Raw genomic sequence first — 19,513 nt, forward strand, 5'->3', positions numbered from 1 at the left:
GGCACCTGGCTCCTCTCTGCCCTGCTCTCTGTGGGTGACACGAGCCTCCTGCCCCCTCGCGGTCTCTGGAAGGCGTGGAAACAGCGTGTCCCAAGGTGGATTGTGTCCCGAGGTGCATCTGCTTTTGCACCAGAAGTGGGCCCTGGGCTCAGCCTCGTCCCGGGAGGTGCCCAGCCTGGTCCTGGGGGCCTGGGTGCTCGGGTGGGGGGACTGCTGAACTCCGCAGAGTGTGCCAGGCCTCCGGCCCCCACTGGATGAGGGGGGCGAGCAGCGACACAGCTGGGGCCTGGCAGGAAGCGTGCCCTCTGCGAGATGCATGGGGGCGGGGGGCGGGCTGCGCCCCAGGCCTGCTTCCTCAGCTCCACTTCCCCAAGCGAGAAACCGAGGCCTCGGGGACTCCCGGGGTGGGAGGCCTGGGGCCCCTCCCTGCTCGGCAGGCTTCCTGCTCCCCTGTGCTCCCTTCCCGTGGCAGGGGACTCCTTTCCTCGGGAGCCAGCCCGTTCTATTTTCAGACAATTGTTGGAAAGCGCTTCCCCCCCTCCGGCCAGAGGCGGCCCCTGGGGCTTCCGCTCCCGGCCAGGATCTGCCCGGCACAGTCCCAGCTCTTGGCCCCCAAAGCCGGCTTCAGGCTGGGGGCGCCCGGGGCACCCGTCTTCCCGGCCCGGCCTCCCTGCAGCGGCATCACACGGGCAGATTCCAGGGCCACGCGCTCTGGACAGGACTGTTCACTCCCGGAGGAAACTCCCGAACGCTCCACGTGAGAGCAGATGGGCACCCAGCTGCCCCTGCCCGGCCGCGGGTGTCTGAGTCCCCACAAGCACTGACTCATGGCGCTGAAGCCCAGTCACCAGGCTGACGGGGCTTCCAGTGCGCGTGAGGCAGTTTCTAAATTTAGGAGACCAGGTAGCTGGGAGCCGACCAGCCCCCGGCCCCTCTGTGGCCGCTCCAGGGGGTACCCAAGTCCCACTCCTCCCACCGTGAGTGCTGGGAAGGGCCGGGCCTGGCTGGGCTGGGGACCCCCGACCCGGGCAAGGAGGCCTAAGCCCGGAGAAACCGCCTGGGCTGGAGCCCAGCCTGGGGCCCAGGTCCCCAGCCGGGAGCAGCTGCTTCCTGCCCAGAGGCCGTTAGACACACACAGCTGCAGCCCGGCCCTCCGCACCCACCCCCCTGGGGGCCTGGGCTGGTCCCTCTCACCTCTGACTCCCACCTGCGGCAACCCCAGCCCTGGCGTCGGTGGGTTCCTTCCCCCCGTGGAGCCGCGGGGGGCCCGGCGGACGTGCGTGCCCCCCACGCAGTCGCTAGGTCCGGAGCCTGGGGGGCAGGGCTCTTGCGTGGCTCCGGGTCACAGTACAGATGACCTGGGACTGCAGGGGTCAGAGGCCTGGGCTTGCCCGCTGGACGTGTCCCTCCAGGCTGAACCCAGCTCCCGACCATCATGGCTTCTCTGCTTGGGGTCTCCCTCTGCTCCGGGGCTTTGCACACCTGGTCTACTCACTCCGCCCACGATGACTGAGTGTGGCCTGCAGCCCTGGACCGGGCAGGGGACACACAGGCCAGGTGCTGCTGGGGGCTGAGTCAGGTGGGAAGCAGGCCTTAAAAAGGAGACCGGTAGGTAAGTCATAGGATCTCGGGGGCGGCGAGGGTTCTAAAGGGAGCTTTTGGGGGCAGCAGTTCCCATAGGGGGCTGGGCTGTGGTTCTGGGGGCTAGGATGGCAGCACCTGGGCTTCCTGACATAGAAAGAGCCCGAGCAGAGGCCCTGAGACAGGAGCCTGGTGTGTCCCAGAGACGGCGAGAAGGCTGGGGTGCTGGGTGGGATGGAAGGGGGAGCGGTGCCGTCGGTGGGAAGGAGGCCCCAAAACACACGCCACCAGGACCCTCAGAATGGACCTTGTTGGGAAATAGGGTCTTTGTGGCAATGGACCTTGTTGGGAAATAGGGTCTTTGTGGCTATAATTTGGGTAAGGATCTCGAGCTGAGATCATCCTGGGTTAGGGTGGCCCTAAATCCACCGAGAGAAAAGGAGACATGCAGAGAGGGGAGGCCTGGGAAGCCGGCAGCAGAGACAGAGGACGCGGCCCGAGCCCAGAAGCCCAGGGCCCCCAGGAGCTGGGAGAGGCCGGAGGGACCCTCCCCCAGAGCCTTTGGAGGGAGCGCGACCCTGGGACACCTGACCTCGACGTCCAGCCTCCAGGACTGGGTGCGGAAAGGTCTGTGGTTCTGCCGCCCGGCCTGAGGTGCTTCCCCAGGAAGCTAACGCAGTGGGGTCTCGGGGAGGTCTGGAGACCCTGCATCTTCGGGGAGACTGTGGAATGCAGATTCCTGGGCCCCACTGGACTCAGAATCCTGGGTGGGCTGCTTGGTGGCTCCTCGCTGCCCCTCTGCAGCGTCTTCCTTTCTCCTGGACCAGGCGCGGTCGATCCTCCGGGTGGACGGGCGGCGTCGTGGGGGACAGTCTCCCGATGCCTCTTGTGCATCTGAGTCCCTGGCCTGCTGCTGCCCCAGAATCCCCCGAGGGAAAGATCCCTCCATCTACCCCTTGACCTCTGACCTCCATAACCCCGACCCCAGCCTCGGGGCTTGCCCAGAAAGTTCAGGCAGGCAGGCAGGCTGTGTTCTGCGAGGGCCAGGCGCTGTCCCTCGGGGGCACTGCTCTTGAGCACAGCCGCAAAGGCGTGCAAATCGCTGTGGGAAGGTACCAGCAGGAGAGTGGCCGCCACCTGCCCTGGCAGGGGAACCCCTGAGGACTTCGCGGAGGAAGCGACTGAGCTGGGAGGCTGGGTTTGGAAGGAAGAAGAGGTTGTGTCCAGTGAGAAAGAGGATGGAGGAAGCATTCCGGGGGGGACCCGCACCGTAAATGCCAGCCTGGACCATGCCTGTCCCGTCCTGGGACAGAGAGGGAGGCTGGGACCTGAGCGGCCCCTGCGGGAGGATCCCACAGGGCAAGCGCACTGCTCTTCATTCCCTAATGGAAACTTCTTTTTCTGGGACATTCACATAATTGCAAAAATGAACCACACAGAGAGGACGGCTTGCATGGCTGCCCCGCCCACCCCCGTAACCATGGGGACCACTGGGTGTGTTTCGTTCCAGACTTTTCCCACTTTGAGACAGATGTGGTCACTTCCTACATCCTGGTGCACGAGTGGCTTCTTTCCCTTCACCACCGATTGGGCTGCTTCATCACAGAAGGGGCCATTTGGTCCTTCTGCAGAAGCTTCTGAGAAGTGTGTTGTCTGGAGGCCCCATGGCTGCCCGGACCAGTCCAGGTGGCTGGACACTGGGTCTCCGAGAAGAGCAACCTGGAGCCTACATTTCTGCACAGTTGGGGTCAAATCCTAGGAATGGAGGCTGGGTCAGAGGTTGGGCACAGCTCACAGAATGGAGCCTCTCGTTAGACGTCCCCCCCTCCCCACGATGGTAGTGAGTTCACACAGCATGGGGGCCGGCTGGACGCCCCCCAGAGGAAGGCCAGCACTGGGCAGAGCCTCTGCTGGAATCTGGCCCTGGTTTGATGGCTCCCTTTGACGGTCTTCCTAGAACCCAGCTGTCTGCAGCAGCCTCGGCCCAGCTCCCACTCGAAGGTTTGAAAGGAGGGTCTCTCCAGAGCCACCAGGGGCAGCCTTGATGGGGCAGGTTGGGGAGGCCGCCAGGAGGCTGATGCAGAGGGGGCATTTCTTGACGCATCCACCCAAACTCATCCCCTAGCGGTCCGCCCACCCCTGTGTCCCTCCCCCCACCTGTCTTCCCCTCTCAGGTGGCGGGTACCATTCTCCACTCACTGAGTGTCACCTCCCTTGCTCCACCCTTCATCTATCCTTCACTCTTTCCATCCTCCCTCTGAGCCATCTATATCAGTTATTCATTCCTGTGTAACAAACAACCACAAAACTTAGTGGCTTTGAAAAGTAAGGAAGGGAGGGAAGCAAGGAAGTGTTTCAAGAGTCACATCAAAAGAAGACAGGAACCAGCTGGGTGAGGCCCCCCGCTGGCCAAACCTAGGACAATCTGAGCATCACATAAATAGTAATAGTAATGGATTATGATCTGCTGAATAAAGAAGCCAAGCGTCCAAACCGATGGGAAAAATAAATGAATAAATGGAGAAGACATGACAGCTCTTCCTGACATTAGAATGCCAGCTCAGGAATGCAGAAAGAATAAGGGAAAGAAGAGCACCTCTTCCCGGTCATCACCACCATGATCATCACCATCACCACCACCATCATCATCATCACCACCATCACCACCATGATCATCACCACCATCATCACCATCACCACCATCATAACCATCACCATCACCACCATCACCACCATCACCATCATCATCACCACCATGATCATCACCACCATCATAACCATCACCATCACCACCATCACCACCATCACCACCATCACCATCATCATCACCACCATGATCATCACCACCATCATAACCATCACCATCACCACCATCACCACCATCACCATCACCACCATCATCATCATCACCACCATCACCACCATCTCCATTACCATCATCACCATCATCATCACCACCATCCCATCATCACCACCATGATCATCACCATCATCACCATCATCATCACTGACACCATCACCACCATTATCATCATCACCACCATCGCCATCATCATCGTCACTGATTCTGGCTCGAGCCATCCAGGGCACTGAAACTGAGCTGGTAAAATTTGAGGTGGGGGGCTTTCCTGGTGGCGCAGTGGCTAAGAATCTGCCTGCCAATGCAGGGTACATGGGTTCAAGCCCTGGTCTGGGAAGATCCCACATGCCACGGAGCCTGCACTCTAGAGCCCACGAGCCACAACGACTGAGGCTGCGTGCCGCAACTACTGAGGCCCACGCACCTAGAGCCCATGCTCTGCAACAAGAGAAGCCACCACAGTGAGAAGCCTGCACACTGCAACAAGGAGTGGCCCCCGCTCGCCACAGCTAGAGAAAAGCCCGCGTGCAGCAACAAGAGATCCAATACAGCCAAAAATAAAATAAAATAAAATAAATAAAAATTAAAAAAAAAAAGTTTGAGGGGGAAGAAGACATCTGTCCAGTCTCAAGGCATGTTCCACTTATCTCTCATGCACTTCTTTGTTACAAAGGCAAAGTGGTAACCTGAGAAAGGAGAAATCCAGCAGGCACCGCCTTAACCAAGTAATCCAATTAACTTTGCCAGTAATGGGCTTAATTAACATCATGTACCTCCTGATAAAGATGTACAGAGAAGAATTTAGTATCACCACGACATTCCTGCCAAAAGTGCATAACCTGGACCTATTCATGAGGCTGCATTGGACAAACCCGAATTAAGGGGTATTCTGCAGAATAGCAGTCCTGGACAAGCAGGCCTGTCAAGGTCGTGAACTACCAAGGAGGACTCAGGGACTGTCGTAGACGAAAGGGTCTCTGGGACGTACGGCAACGGAGTGCATTGCAGGGTCCTGGATGGCCTCCCGCCATAAGGGGTTTTATAGGAGCAACTGACAAAATCCTTTTTTAAAAAAAATATTTATTTATTTATTTATTTGGTTGCACCAGGTCTTACTTGTGGCAGGCAGGCTCCTTGTTGCGGCTTGCCAGCTCCTTAGTTGCAGCACATGGGCTTAGTTGTGGCACTCGAACTCTTAGTTGCAGCACACGGGATCTCGTTCCCTGACCAGGGGTCAAACCTGGGCCCCCTGCATTGGGAGCATGGAGTCTTATCCGCTGTGCCACGAGGGAAGTCCCGACAAAGTCTTAATAAGCCCTTAGCATAACGAAGAGTATTGTTTTGATGTTAATTTCTTGATTTGATAACTGTACTGTTGTTGTTACATAACAGAATTCCTTATTTTTAGAAAATATACACTCAAGAATTTAGGAGTTAAGGGGACTCTTCTGCAATTCTTAAATGGTTCAGGAAAAAAAAATCTGAACGGAGAGAAATGAATAAATCAAAGATAGTAAAACGTTAACCTTTAGGGTACAGGGTGAGGGATATATGGGAATTCTTTGTACTATTCTTGCAAATTTTCCATAAGTTTGAAATTATGTCCCCAAAAGGTTTTTTAAACCTTAGTGACCTACAATAATAACAATCACGATTTTGCTCCCGCGTCTGCAATTTGGGTAGGGCTGTCTTCGCTCCACGCTGCGATGGGTGGGAGAGCTTCCAAGATGGCGCGCTACCTTGGATGGTGGCTGGTGGGGGCTTCAGGGTGGAGGGGGGACGAGGAACACATTCCAGAAGTCAGGCCCTTCTGCACTCCAGGCTGCAGGCAAGCACGGCCTGAGCTGTTGGACCGAGTCTCAGTGGCTGGAGGTCGGTGAGGCCGCCTGCCCTAACGCCCCTGGTGGCCTCGGTCCGCGAGCGTCACGCCCAGACGTCACCGGCTGCAAGTTTTCACCTGGGCCCACCCCCTCCTTCTCCCTTTAAAACGCAGCGCTTTTCCCGCCGCAGTCGTTACTGAGTAAAATCCATTTCACAGCTTTGGCCCACGTCCGGCTTCGTTTGTCTGCGATGCTGCCTTTCTGACGAGCTTGGTCTGTGAGGAGCACCTCGCCCTTCGCGCAGGGACCCCGCTCCGCTCTGCAGGGAGCCGTCAGGGCTGCCCTCGAGGGAGGCTGCCCGCTGCAAGTGGCGGGGTGCAGAGCCCCAGGACGGCATGAAGACCCCCAGTAAGAGGAGGACGCGAGGGTCTGAGCATGGACCCCAAGTCCTCTGCCACTGAGCAGACCTGGTGAATATCACCGTGACCCACTGCGCAGGCCGGCAAACTGAGGCTGGTGGATGCCCTCCGTGCTGCTCTGATGAGGGCCTGGCCTCACCTGGGCCCCCGCCCTTCTGCCGGCTTTGCCCACTCGCGGCCGCTGGGCTCCCTCCTGGACCCCACCGGGGGACCCAGAACCTGCCCTTTGACCCACAAATGGGAGAGGACTCTGAAGTTCCAGCACGTATGGGTTAGCATCGGAGGCCACCCTTCCTGGCTGTCTGTCCTTGGGCACGTCACTTTCTAAGGTCAGCCTCACCTGCAGGAGCGGGTGACAGCGTCCGCCTCGCCAGGTAGAGATCAGCGGCTGCGAGCCCCGCCGGCCTCCCGCCGCCAGAGAGCGCTGCAAGCCCCGCGGACCCTCTCGCCTCCTCGCCTTTCCGCCCCTGCCGCGCTGTTTTGCTGCCGGGTGTTCCGGAAGTCGGGCTCCGAGGGCGGCTTCCGGTTCCAGGGCGGCCGTGGCGGTGGCGGGGAGCCGGGGCGATGGGCCAGAGGTGATCTCGCTAGAAGTGGTTGGGCAGCGGCTGCCGGCGAGACAGACCCTCCCGGGGTCCGAGGCGGGGAGACGGAGTCGCGCGGCTCCTTCGGGAGTGGCTGCGCGCGGCGGGGCTGGCCGTTCGCCCCGAACCCCAACCCCGGACGGTGGATCCGAATGAATGGGCGAGCGGCGGACGACTGACTTGCGCTGGTCTTCTCCCAAGTGAGGCGTCGGCAGCGAGGAGCGGCGAAGGGACGGGGACAGAATGAACCGGGCCAAGCCCACCACCGTCCGCAGGCCCAGCGCTGCGGCCAAGCCTTCGGGTGCGCGGCCTCTCCCGGCGGCGCGGCTTCGGGGCTTCCGGCCCGGCTCCTCTGTCGGGTCGCGGCTTCGTTACTCCGAGCCGAACGCGGTTTCCAGGAATGGGGTCTCGAAGAGCAGCCCTTGGTCCCGGCGGCTCTGGGAGTCGCGAGCCGGGAGGAGGGGGCAGCACAAACACAGTGGCTAAAAGCAGGCTGGAGCCAGACTGGCCTCCGCCCCGCGCTTTGCCGCTCCAAGCTGTGTGGCCTTGGGCACGTTACTTAACCTCTCTGTGCCTGGTTGTCCTCACCTGTAAAGTGAGAGTAATGCTGCCTGTTCCAGAACCTCGTTGAGGATTAAGGGGACTGACACTTGTCAACTAGAGGTGGCCTGGTCGGTAGTAAGCTCCGTGTGGCCGTTGTTGCTCCCGTCGTACGGTCCCAGCTCTGCCGTGGACTTGCTGGGTGACTGGTTTCTTGCCTCCCCCAGCCCTTGTTTAATCCCCTCGGAAATCGCAGGAGGTTGGAGTTGGTCTCGGACACCCTCTCCACCTCGGCTGCTGTGTGAAGGTGCCCGTTTCTCCACGTCTCTTCTCTGCAGGGCACCCTCCTCCAGGAGACTTCATTGCTCTGGGCTCGAAGGGTCAGACCACTGAATCGAAAACGGCATCCACCCTGCTGAAGCCTGCCCCTTCCAGCCTGCCCTCGGAGCGCAAGCGGGACGCTGCGGCTGCTCTGGCAGGTGCCTCGGCCCTGACCGGGCTCACCAAGCGCCCGAAACTCTCCTCCACACCCCCTCTGAGTGCCCTGGGACGCCTGGCTGAGGCCGCAGTGGCAGAGAAACGTGCCATCTCTCCCTCGATTAAGGAACCGTCTGTGGTCCCGATTGAAGGTAAGGTCAGCCCCTGACGTCCCCCAGAGAATGTAGCCCACGCCTTGTCTGTGCACCAGGGGTTCGGAACGGCCACTTCCGGCTTAGCACTGTAGGTGGAGCGTAGGTTCTTTGGAGAATGGAGGGCAGGAGTCCTCTGTGAGTTTGTTTTTCAGAGCACCTCTCATAAGGGTGCCTTCGCCCTGCTTGTGCTTCAGACTCTGTGACAGCGATGGGAAGTGCTTGTGTCACTCAGGGCAAGGTGGCACAGGTAGGTCTGGGGCCCGAACGGGCTGCTGCCACATAGGCACCTCAGTGGCCTTCTCTGTGAGGCAGACGGAGCGTGCGCCAGGGCCTCCTGGGTTGGAAAACCTTGTACGGATTTCCGTTGTCCCAGCTCCAGGGGCGGAGCTGGTGTGAGGCTGATGCGCTCCTGCGGGCCGCCAGCGCCTGCCCTCTGGGAACGGGCTCGCTCCACTGTGACAGGCTCTGCTCCGAGCATGGCGGGTACAGGGCAGCGCACAGACAGGTGCTGTTCTCGGGGGCTGTGCGTCTCGTGAGGACCCCTCTCCCCCCGGGACGAGGAGGCTTGTGCTGCCTCCTCCTTTCTCCCGGCTCCTGACAGCGAAGGGCTTGGAAAGGTAACACGGCAGCATTAAAGACAGGTTATAGCTGATCCACAAGCCCGCTGTTTACACGAAAGCTTTTAATTTTGTGTGCACCTCACGTTCCCTTACTTCTCTGTACCATCTTTCCGTGGATTATTTCTGGTGGCCCCACGATGCCCTGTAGATCAGGTCTGTTAAACATCACACCGGTCCCAGGTGTTGTGCGTACAGGTGCTCACGGGACAGCCTCGGGAGAGGGAAGGCCCATCAGGGAACCGCAGCGTGAAATTGAGCCTGAAAGGCTGGATGGGATCTTAACAGGCAGTGCAGGCTGTTGGAGGAGAAACCACTGAGTGGAGGCCCGCGTCCTGGAGCGGGGACCTGTGCTTGGGGAACAGGGCACGCGGTGGCCGGAGCCGAGGCGGAGGACGGGGCTGGAGCAGTGCTTTGGGAGCCGAGTCAGACCCTCGGTTCAGGGCCCTCCGCTGGCAGTGGTGCCGGTCAGGAGTGGAAGCGCTTGCGGGGCCGAGTCCTGACTCAGGCCACGGTCCTCTGCACTGATGGCTGTGCTTCGGTATTGTTTTACCATCGCGTGACTCCCAGAAAGGGTGGCTTTGAAGGTTGGATGGAATATGATTATGAAAAGCACGTCCAGAATAATAACGTATTTTACAAACACCTTTAACAAAACGGAGAAAAGGCTGACTTGAGCTACTTATAGCGTCTGGTGTTTGGAACATCTCCACGGCCAGGACCTTCCGTAGCTCTGGTCCATCCTTCCTGCCTATTTGTCATTTTCCCCGGCACGTAGACGGCACTCAGGGGCTACTGTTGAATCCTCTGTTTTCAGTGCAGTTAAGTTAGAAATCAGTAACAATGCCTCCTTCCGTCGTTTGGGTATCTAAAAACACAATCCTAAAAAAAGCCTTGGGTCAGAGAAAATATCGTAATGGAAGTGAGAGAATAGGTAAAATGGAACAATCACAAACGCAGCACGAAGCAAACATGGGATGGAGCCGAAGCCCGGCCGAGAGGGACCCTCAGAGGAGCGGGGACTCAAGTGCGGGTGGGGGGGCGGGGGGTTGTGCCGGAGCTGCGGTTCCCGTCGAGAAGGAAGGTGGGGGACAGAGGACACACAAGGAAGTGGAGAGCAGAGCAGAGCAGCGGGCAGCTGTGCAGGGAGAGGGGCGAAGCCCCCGGTGGGTTCCCTGCAAAGATGGAGCAGAAAAGCCTCTGCGGGACAGACCCGGGAGGGACAGCAAAGAAGCGGCCACGACAGAAGAGAAGGAAGGCTGCGGGTACATTGTGCCGGCTAACTGAAAAGCTTAGAAAAAATGTCCAACTTGTAGGAAAATAGGTGTTTCAAGAACAGATCACCCTGGGGTAGCCGTGTGGTGTGGCGAGAGGGCTCTGGTGGCACCTGGCTAACGCCGACCCTTCGTGGTCTTGGTCGCTCCCGAGGGTCGGGGCAGCACCTGCCCGGCGGCGTCCTCCCGGGAGACCGGCTCAGCCCTGAGACCCTCGCTGGCCAGGCTCTGGTGGTTGGCCCAGTCAGCCCGTGGCCTGGGGCCGCCGCGAGGCAGCCTCTGCTCGGAGCTGCCTGCCTGACAGGGCCCCGTCTCCCCGGCCAGTCCCGCCCGCGGTGCTGCTGGACGAGATCGAGGCGGCCGAGCTGGAGGGCAATGACGACAGGCTGGAGGGAGTGCTGTGCGGGGCCGTGAAGCAGCTGAAGGTCACGCGGGCCAAGCCGGACAGCACCCTGTACCTGAGCCTCATGTACCTGGCCAAGATCAAGCCCAACATCTTTGCCACGGAGGGGGTCATCGAGGTGAGGGCCGGGCGTCCCCTCCTCCGTCCTGGGAAGGGGCAGGTGGAGGCGAGACGGGCCTCCCCGGCCACCACGCCGTCTCTTGCAGGCTCTGTGCAGTCTCCTGCGGCGGGACGCCTCCATCAACTTCAAGGCCAAGGGGAACAGCCTGGTGTCCGTGCTGGCCTGCAACCTCCTCATGGCCGCGTACGAGGAGGATGAGAACTGGCCCGAGATCTTTGTCAAGGTGAGTGGGCCTCTCCCGGGAGATCGCTGTTTTGGTGAAGGGGGCAGAGGGCCGTGGGAGGTGGGGTGCGCCGCTGGACCCCCAGGGCGAAACAGGGGCAACTGAATGCGTTCTTTCCGGAGGGCTGTGTCTGGCGGCCCCGCTCCTGTCCGCTGGGGCCCTGGGGAGGCACCCGGCTCGCTCCTCCCGCGGCGCCGCTGGACGTGGCAGAAGCCTTGTGCTCGCAGGTGTACATTGAAGACTCCCTGGGGGAGCGGATCTGGGTGGACAGCCCGCACTGCAGGACCTTCGTGGACAACGTCCAGACGGCCTTCAACACCAAGATGCCCCCCAAGAGCGCGCTCCTGCAGGGGGAGGCGGGGCGCAGCGGAGGGGAGCTCAGTGCCGGTGAGAGATGCTGGGCGGCCGGCCGGGCTTCCCCGCGGGGGGTGGGGGGGGCGGGGCGGGCCGTCTCCCTCCACGGAGCCAGGTACCACCGGGGGCGGGGGTGCCCGAGGGCCGGCTGGGCGCGCGTACCCACGAGGCACTCGTGCGCAGGGAGCAGCCCTCACCCGTCCCTCACCGAGGAGGAGGACAGCCAGACGGAGCTGCTGATTGCGGAGGAGAAGCTCAGCCCCGAGCAGGAGGGCCAGCTCATGCCCAGGTAGGTGCGCCGCGCGGCCCCCGGCCCGGCCCCGCGAGAGCCCGCCCGCCTCCCCGGCCGCCCGCCTTCCCGCCCGCCTGCCTCCCCCCTCTGGCCTAGGTACGAGGAGCTGGCGGAGAGCGTGGAGGAGTACGTCCTGGACGTGCTGCGCGACCAGCTCAACCGGCGGCAGCCCATCGACAGCGTCTCGCGGAACCTGCTGCGGCTCCTCACCTCCGCCTGCGGCTACAAGGAGGTGCGGCTGATGGCGGTGCAGAAGCTGGAGATGTGGCTGCAGAACCCCAAGGTGAGGGGTGCCGTGCGCGTGGGGTGCCCCTTGGCGGGCGAGGCGGCGGGGCTGATGGTGCTGCCCCCGCCCCGGCCGCCCCGCAGCTGACCCGGCCGGCCCAGGACCTGCTCATGTCCGTGTGCATGAACTGCGGCACGCACGGCCCCGAGGACATGGACGTCATCTCCCACCTGATCAAGATCCGCCTCAAGCCCAAGGTCCTGCTCAACCACTACATGCTCTGCATCAGGTGCGCCCGGTGGGGAGGAGCGGGCGGGGGTGGGCGGCAGGCGGGTGCGGTCCAGCCACTCCAGCGCCGCCTGCTTGGCCCGCGTCCAGGGAGCTGCTAAACGCGCACAAGGACAACCTGGGCACCACCATCAAGTTCGTGATCTTCAACGAGCTCTCCAACGCGCGGAACCCCAACAACATGCAGACCCTCTACGCCGTGCTGCAGCACAGCCCCGCGCTGGCACCCAAGGTGGGAGCCCGGCGTGGCCTCACACCCGCGACCCCCGCCCCGCGCCCGGGCTGGAGATGAGGGCACGGCGGCGGCCGGCGTGGTGCCAGGCCGTGTGTGAGAGGCTCGGGGGTGGGGGGGCGAGGGGCCGGGCCTGGGCGTGCAGCAGGAGCTGGCAGGGTCCTCGTCTGGGGGCTCTGGGAAGACCTCCTGCAGCCTGGTGAGGACGGAAGCTGGCGGGCGGCCCTGGCAGCTGCTGGCACTCTCTCTCCCCCAGTTCCTGGCCATGGTGTTCCAGGACCTGCTGACCAACAAGGATGACTACCTGCGGGCCTCGCGGGCCCTGCTGCGCGAAATCATCAAGCAGACCAAGCACGAGATCAACTTCCAGGCCTTCTGCCTCGGGCTCATGCAGGAGCGCAAGGAGCCCCAGTACCTGGACATGGAGTTCAAGGTGGGCAGCCCCCCCTCCCCTGCCCCCCATGCCCCCCATGCCCCAAGCCCGTGCAGGCTGCCTACTGCTTGGGTCTTGCCCAGCGGTTTCCCTGGTGCCGTTCGGAGTGCACCAGTCTGTGATGGGTGCCCCGCGTGCATGGTGGCCCATCCCGGAGGCAGCGGAGGCTCCATCCTGCGAGGTCCAAGGAGGGGCTGGCCGGGTGCCCCCAGGGGAGCCGGTGACCTCGGGGCTGGGTATGGAGGTGGGAAGAGCTGTAGCCGGCGGGGCTGGGGAGGCCAGGGGACGGCGTGAGCAGGCAGGGCGACACAGACGGTGCACAGAGGGCCGTAGATTTTGGGGTGTTTGGGGGCAGTGGGAGGTGCCGCTGGAGAGCAGGACTTGAGGCCGGGGGTGGAGGATCTTGAGTGCCTCGCGGGCAGGTCGGCAGACAGTCCACGGGGCGGCCCTCTTCTCGGGAGGGCGGGCTTAGTCCAGCCCTGTTGGCTGAGCCGCCTCGCTGTGGCCCGGCCTGGCCCTGCTGCCGGCCGCTTCTTGGTCCCAAGGCCTCCTTCCGTCCGGCGTCCTCCTGTCCCGGCGGCTCGTGTGCCCAGGGCCTGGGCAAGGGGTGCAGAGCCCGCTGAGCTGGGCTGTGCTTGCAGGAGCGCTTTGTGGTGCACATCACAGACGTGCTGGCCGTGTCCATGATGCTGGGCATCACGGCCCAGGTGAAGGAGGCCGGCGTCGCCTGGGACAAAGGAGAGAAAAAGAGTAAGGCTCCGGGCCTGGCAGTGGCGGGTGCTTCCGTGGCTGTAGGCCGTCCCCGAGGCCCAGGCAGGGGGTGGGAAGGGGCGCTCCCACGGCACAGCTCCTAGAGACCGAGGGAGCTTCCGGAAGCTGCTGGTTCCTGTTCCTCCCGTCTGGGCTGAGAACACCAGCTCCTGGTCCAGGCCCGTTCTCTGCTTGGACGGTTTGCTCACGTGGATCCTGGTGCCGTTGTGAAGGCGTTTCGGGCTCGCTGCCCTTGGGCCAAGGGTAGGTGGGGAAGCAGGGCGGTGGTGTTTGGGTCAGCCGGCTGTGGTTCGTGGCTGATCCTGGGCGGGCCTGGCTGCATAGGCCCCTTAAGCGATGGGCTGGAAGGACACTTGGAACCTGCGGGTTTCAGTTCCCCGAGCTGCCCTGGGCCTGTGAGGATGGTCAGGCGTTCGCTGAACCTTATCCTAGCCGAGTTCCCCGCTCCATCTCAGGTCTGCCTTTCTAGCCTGCAGACACTGCAGGAGGCTCGTGCCGCCCAGGCCTCCTTCCTGCACCTGGCCTCGAGCTGGACCCTCTGGCTGCCGTGGGGGCTCTGTAACTCTCTCGTCCCCCGCAGACCTGGAGGCGCTGCGCTCCTTCCAGAACCAGATGGCCGCAATCCAGCGCGACGCAGTCTGGTGGCTGCACACCGTCGTCCCGTCCGTCAGCAAGCTCGCCCCCAGGGACTACGCGCACTGGTACGGCCCGCGCTCTCCTGCTCGGGGCGCGGCCGCTGCCTGGTCTGCCTGGAGGCCAGTGACGGCGCTCACCACAGAGGTGACAGGCCGCCGGCTGGCCCCAGTCTCTCAGGAACCAGCGGGGCCGGCCCTCGTGTGGCGTCAGGGCCTCGGGCAGAGCCTTCTCTTACAGGGGAGGTGGGGTCCCGTCTGACCGGGGTTGGGAGCCCCCTGCTGGGGGGCTCTGTCACCTGCCAGCCCCCCAGGCCTTATTGGGGGTGGCTGGAGGCCCTCCAGAAGTGCCGTGGGGTTGCCGAGCTCAGGAATCGGGCGGTCCCTCTGCACGTGCGGCTTCGCAGCCAGTGGGGGCTGACGGGGTTGGCGGGGGGCCCGTCTACTCCAACCCTGACGGCTCTCTCCACCCTGCAGCCTTCACAAGGTGCTCTTCACGGAGCAGCCCGAGACCTACTACAAATGGGACAACTGGCCACCTGAGAGTGACCGCAAGTGAGCGTGCCTTCCGGCCCTGGGCCGCGAGGGCTGCCCAGGCCAGGCTCGCTGAAGCCAGCCCAGGGGCTCTGTCTGGTCTTGGTTAGGGTCACCATCCCTGTCCCGCCCCGCACACCCTGTGCCGCATTTCCCAAGGGCGCGGTGTCTCTGCAAAGTCACCTGCACCCTCCCGGGGACTCAGCCGGTGCCTGTGCCCCGGGACCCCCCAGCTCAGCACCCCCGGGATATTTCCAGCTCCCTGCCCCTCCTCGCTTCCGAGCAGCTGCACACACGTTTTTCCTCCCTCAGCCAGTGTCGTGCTCTGTCCCCTGAGCCTGGGGACACCCTGCCCTGTGCTTCTGAGCGGTCGCTCCCGTCCGTCCCCACTGTGGGCCCGGTCAGCGTGCTCGTCTCACACCCGCCTGTGCTCCACACCCGTCTCGTGTCACAGTCCGGGGGCTGCGGGACGAGGCTGGGCTCCCCTCATGTTCCTCCTCGGGACGGCGGGGCATGGTCCACGGGGCATCGGGCACAAGTGGCCACGGGGAGGGTGGGCGGCCCTGCGGGTTCGGGGTGGGCTCCCGCCAGCCCGGCCTCTCCCTGCCGCGCCCGCAGCTTCTTCCTCCGCCTCTGCTCGGAGGTGCCCATCCTGGAGGACACGCTGATGCGCATCCTGGTCATCGGGCTGTCGCGGGAGCTTCCGCTGGGCCCCGCCGACGCCATGGAGCTGGCCGACCACCTGGTGAAGCGGGCCGCAGCCGTGCAGGCCGACGGTGAGGGCCTGGCGCTTTGTCCTGCCCGCTGTGGGCGACGGCCCCCCGCCGCTGGGCTCCTCCCTCCCCGCTGCTGACCTCACGGGCATCGGGCATCAGGCCGTGCGTGTGTCTCGGACGGCAACCTAGTCCTTAGGCTGATTCTGGAGCTCACCCTGGACTCGTGCCCATTCTCCACGTGGTTGAACTTTGGCAGGAGTGTGTGTCTCTCGCCTCTTTAACGGGCCACCGCGGTGGCCTTACGCAGAGCGGTCCCCGTCCTAGAGCGTGCGTATGTCCCGTTGCCGATGGGCCTGGAGCCGACCCCTCGGTGTGGCGGGGCTCGCTGCCTCCCCGGGGGCTCTGCCCTGGCGCTTCTGCTCCAGACACGGGTGTGGTCACGTCTTGGCCCTGCCCTGAGCCCAGCTGCGCTGTGCTGCCCACGGTCCGGTCCTGCCTGCTCCCCGGCCAGCTCAGGTGCCATGTGGTGGAGACGTGCCCCGGCTCCCCAGGCCAGCTCACGCTGGCTGCGTGTCATTGCATCCTGCCCTGTGCCCGTGTCGTCCCCGGCCCCCTCGCCCCGTCTCCTCGCTCTCTGATGTCCACAGCCTGAGTCTGGGCCGGGACATCCACCGAGTGAGCCGTGTGTGGTTTCTGGGTTTCAGACATGGAAGTGCTGAAGGTGGAGAGGATCCAGCTGATAGATGCTGTTCTGAACCTGTGCACCTACCATCACCCGGAGAACATCCAGCTCCCGCCCGGGTGAGGCGCCAGGGGCCCATCCACAGACACCCGTGAGGCTGGGCCGTGCGGCGAACGACCCAGGGCCTGCTTGACTGCCGTCGCCTGGCTCTCTTGACCTGCTCCCTTGTTCTCTCCTTTTGGTCTTCGTCACTTAGATGCTTGCTTCCCGTGTGTGTGAACACATTCACAGTGTTTTCTGGACGACAGTGAGCTCGCGCTCTGTTTCCTTAAGCCACTTGACTGAGATACAGTTCTCGTTTCTCATATGCTTCACTCATTTAAAGTTTGTGATTTGGTGCTTTTAGTACATTCGTGGGGTTATGCAGCCATTGCCATGTCCCCTTAAGGAACCTGTTCCCGCTAGCTGTTGCCCCCCATCCCCCCTCCCCCAAACACACAGCCCTTAGACCCCACGAATCAGCTCTGTCCCTGTGGATCGGACATTTTTGGACACTTCATGTAAACAGAATCATGAAGCGCGTGGTCCTGTGTGGCGGGCTCCTTCCACTGAGCGTCACGTGTTCAGGGTCCCTCCGAGTTTTAGTTTGCGCCTGTACTCTGTCCCTCTCCGTGGCCAAGTGCAGGCACTGCGTTTTGTGCACCTGTTTGCTGGTTGACGCACACGTAGGTGGTTTCCGCTGTTGTTAACCGTGCTGCTGGGAACTCCACGGATACGTTTTTGTGAGGATGTATGTTTTCAGTTCTCGCGAGGATACCCAGGAGTAGAATTGCTGGGTCATGTGTTTAACCTTTTGTGGAACCACCAGACTTTCCCGCAGTGGCTGCGCCGTTTCACTTTGCCAGCAGAGGGTCCGAAGGTTCCTGTTTCTCCACATCTTTGCCGAGACTGATGGTCCATCTTTTTATTTCAGTCGTCTTAGTGGGTGTGAAGTGGCATCTCATTTTGGCTTTTTTTTTTTTTTTTGGCCGCAGCATGTGGGATCTTGGTTCCCTGACCAGGGATCAGACCTGTGCCCCCTGCAGTGGAAGTGCAGAGCCCTAACCACTGGACCGCCAGGGAAGTCCCTCATTTTGGCTTTGATTTCCATTTCTGTAATCGCTAGTGACACTGAGCAGCTTTTCACATGCTTGTGGGCCATTTGAACACCTTCTTTGGAGAAATGTCTATCTGAGTCCTTTGCCCAGTTTTAAACTGGATTGTTTGAATATTTGTTGTTGAATTGTGAGGGCTCTTTATAGGTTCTGGAGTGAGACCCTTAACATACCTATAATTTGTAGATATATCCCTTCTTAGTGCCGTTTGAGACACAGAAGCTTTTAATCTTGATAAGGTCCAGTTTATTTTTCTTTGGTTTCTTGGGTCTTCGTGTCACGCGTAAGAAACCATTGCCTCATCTGAGGTGTCAAAGATCTATCCCTGTGTTTTCTCCTAAGAGTTTTATATAGTTTTAGCCTTAATGTTTAGGTTTGTTATCCATTTTGAATTTATTTTTGTATACGGTGTGAGGTGCGGCTCTGACTTCATTCTGTTTCATGCGGATGCATCATGGTCCTTCATGGGTAATCAGTTGACCTTAAACATATGGGTTTATTTCTGGATCCTCAGTTCTGTTCCACTGACCTATATGCCTGTCCTCACGCCCACACTTCTGTCTTCATTACTGTGACTTTGTGCTGGGTTTTGAAATTGGGAAGTGTGAGTCCTCCAATTTTATGCTTTTTCAACATTATTTTGGCTTTTCTGGGTCCTCGTATTTCCACGTGAATTTTAGGGTCCTCTGGTCAATTTCCACAAAAAAGCCAACTGGAATTGTGGTGGGATTGCGTCCAAGCTATAGATGAGTTTGGGGAGTGTTGCCAAGTCATCATATCAGGTTTATTTCATTTTTCCTAACGGCTTCTTAGCTGCTTTCTGTTGCGTCATCTGAAAGGACTGTAATCACGATAGCATGATGCGTGACTTTTGAAAGTTATTATGGTTACACGTCGATGGATACTGGGGTGTTTTCTGGTTTTCTGATGCAAAGAATAACAACAGTAGTTAGCATTATCGAGTGTTTATTACCTTTCCCATGTTCCCGTGCTATAGGGTGGGAGGCCAAGGCTGAGGGAAGTGGGGCACGTGTCCCGGAGCCCGGGGCTGGGGTGTGGGCCCGAGGGGTGTGCTGGGTACAGCCATGCACATCCTGGGGGCGCAAGTCCCAGAGAGGAGTGACTGAGGCTCCAGTACTGACGTTCGGGTCTGTGAGGCGGTTGCCACCCTGGCCTGGACCCGTTCCCGTCGGGACCTCGTGGCCCGAGGCTGAGCCATCGGCACCTTGCGTCCCAGGTACCAGCCTCCGAACCTCGCCATCTCCACCCTCTACTGGAAGGCGTGGCCCCTCCTGCTGGTCGTCGCCGCGTTCAACCCAGAGAACATCGGTGAGCCCCCTCTGGCCAGCCGTGGTCCCCTGGGCCGATGTTGACCTTTCCCCCTTCTGGGCTTCCTGCCTGTCAGGGCCTGGAGCAGAGCCTGGCTGGGGACTGGAGGATGGGCGGGGGAGGGGGTGGGTCTTCCGCCGGGAGTCCCAGCTACCACCTGCTGTCGCCTTGCTCCCTAGGCCTGGCCGCCTGGGAGGAGTACCCCACGCTGAAGATGCTCATGGAGATGGTGATGACCAAGTAAGTGGCTTGCCGCTCTGGGAGCGGGAGGGCGGGCCCACCGGTGCCGCGCTGGGCGCAGGGCACGCTGGGGCTCCCGCTGCTCTGCGGTCTCCCTGCTCTGCGGGGCTGCCCCCTCGCTGGGCTGGGGGCAGTGGCATCAGGCGGCGCCCTGGGCCCTCCTGGGCAGCACTCGTGTTGCCGTGGGCGTGGGGACGGTCAGGCTGGTGACGCTGTGACATCGCGTAGAGCGGAGGGGAGCCAGAGGCTGCGGCGGGATGGGGACGGGGCCAGGTGCGGCGTGAGCGCTGCCGGGGTCAGCAGCAGGGAACTGCCTCGGGACGCGGCGGGCGCCAGATGCCAGGGCCGCTGTGACTGTGCTCGCTGCGAGCCATGAGCTGAGGAAGCGGCGTGGGCGCCTGGGTGGGTGGCGTGTGTGTGCTGTGCTCCTGCGGCGGAGGTGGGCGCGGCCTGCCGGCGCACTCGGGGGCAGCGAGGGTCGCTGCGGGACACTGGCTGAGGTGGAGTGGAGCCTGAGGCCGTGGCGTGTGGGAACCGGGCGCGCGGGGTCTGGGTGCGG

General features: G+C 61.7%; 1 protein-coding gene across 6 annotated transcripts in view; it reads left to right on the plus strand.

Moving 5' to 3' along the window:
- The first annotated feature begins 7,202 nt into the window (after positions 1-7,202).
- Positions 7,203-19,513, plus strand: part of INTS1 (integrator complex subunit 1) — a 29,354-nt gene continuing 17,043 nt past the window's right edge. For 4 of the 6 annotated variants that reach the window (XR_005016428.1, XM_036825400.1, XM_036825402.1 and 1 more), the window contains exons 1-17: positions 7,203-7,562; positions 8,140-8,430; positions 10,649-10,845; positions 10,934-11,071; positions 11,299-11,458; positions 11,609-11,714; positions 11,808-12,000; positions 12,087-12,232; positions 12,322-12,463; positions 12,720-12,896; positions 13,538-13,646; positions 14,248-14,368; positions 14,777-14,854; positions 15,452-15,609; positions 16,254-16,350; positions 18,623-18,714; positions 18,894-18,954. Coding sequence is in view for 5 of the 6 variants with exons in the window: in XM_036825400.1 (XP_036681295.1) it covers positions 7,505-7,562; positions 8,140-8,430; positions 10,649-10,845; positions 10,934-11,071; positions 11,299-11,458; positions 11,609-11,714; positions 11,808-12,000; positions 12,087-12,232; positions 12,322-12,463; positions 12,720-12,896; positions 13,538-13,646; positions 14,248-14,368; positions 14,777-14,854; positions 15,452-15,609; positions 16,254-16,350; positions 18,623-18,714; positions 18,894-18,954 (2,324 nt within the window). In the remaining variant the exon portion in view is untranslated. The remainder of the gene's footprint in view (positions 7,563-8,139; positions 8,431-10,648; positions 10,846-10,933; positions 11,072-11,298; positions 11,459-11,608; positions 11,715-11,807; positions 12,001-12,086; positions 12,233-12,321; positions 12,464-12,719; positions 12,897-13,537; positions 13,647-14,247; positions 14,369-14,776; positions 14,855-15,451; positions 15,610-16,253; positions 16,351-18,622; positions 18,715-18,893; positions 18,955-19,513) is intronic. The other 2 variants (XM_036825401.1, XM_036825403.1) reach the window with 1 other exon arrangement.

Source organism: Balaenoptera musculus, chromosome 15 (assembly GCF_009873245.2).
Source record: "Balaenoptera musculus isolate JJ_BM4_2016_0621 chromosome 15, mBalMus1.pri.v3, whole genome shotgun sequence".
NCBI classification, from domain to species: domain Eukaryota; kingdom Metazoa; phylum Chordata; class Mammalia; order Artiodactyla; family Balaenopteridae; genus Balaenoptera; species Balaenoptera musculus.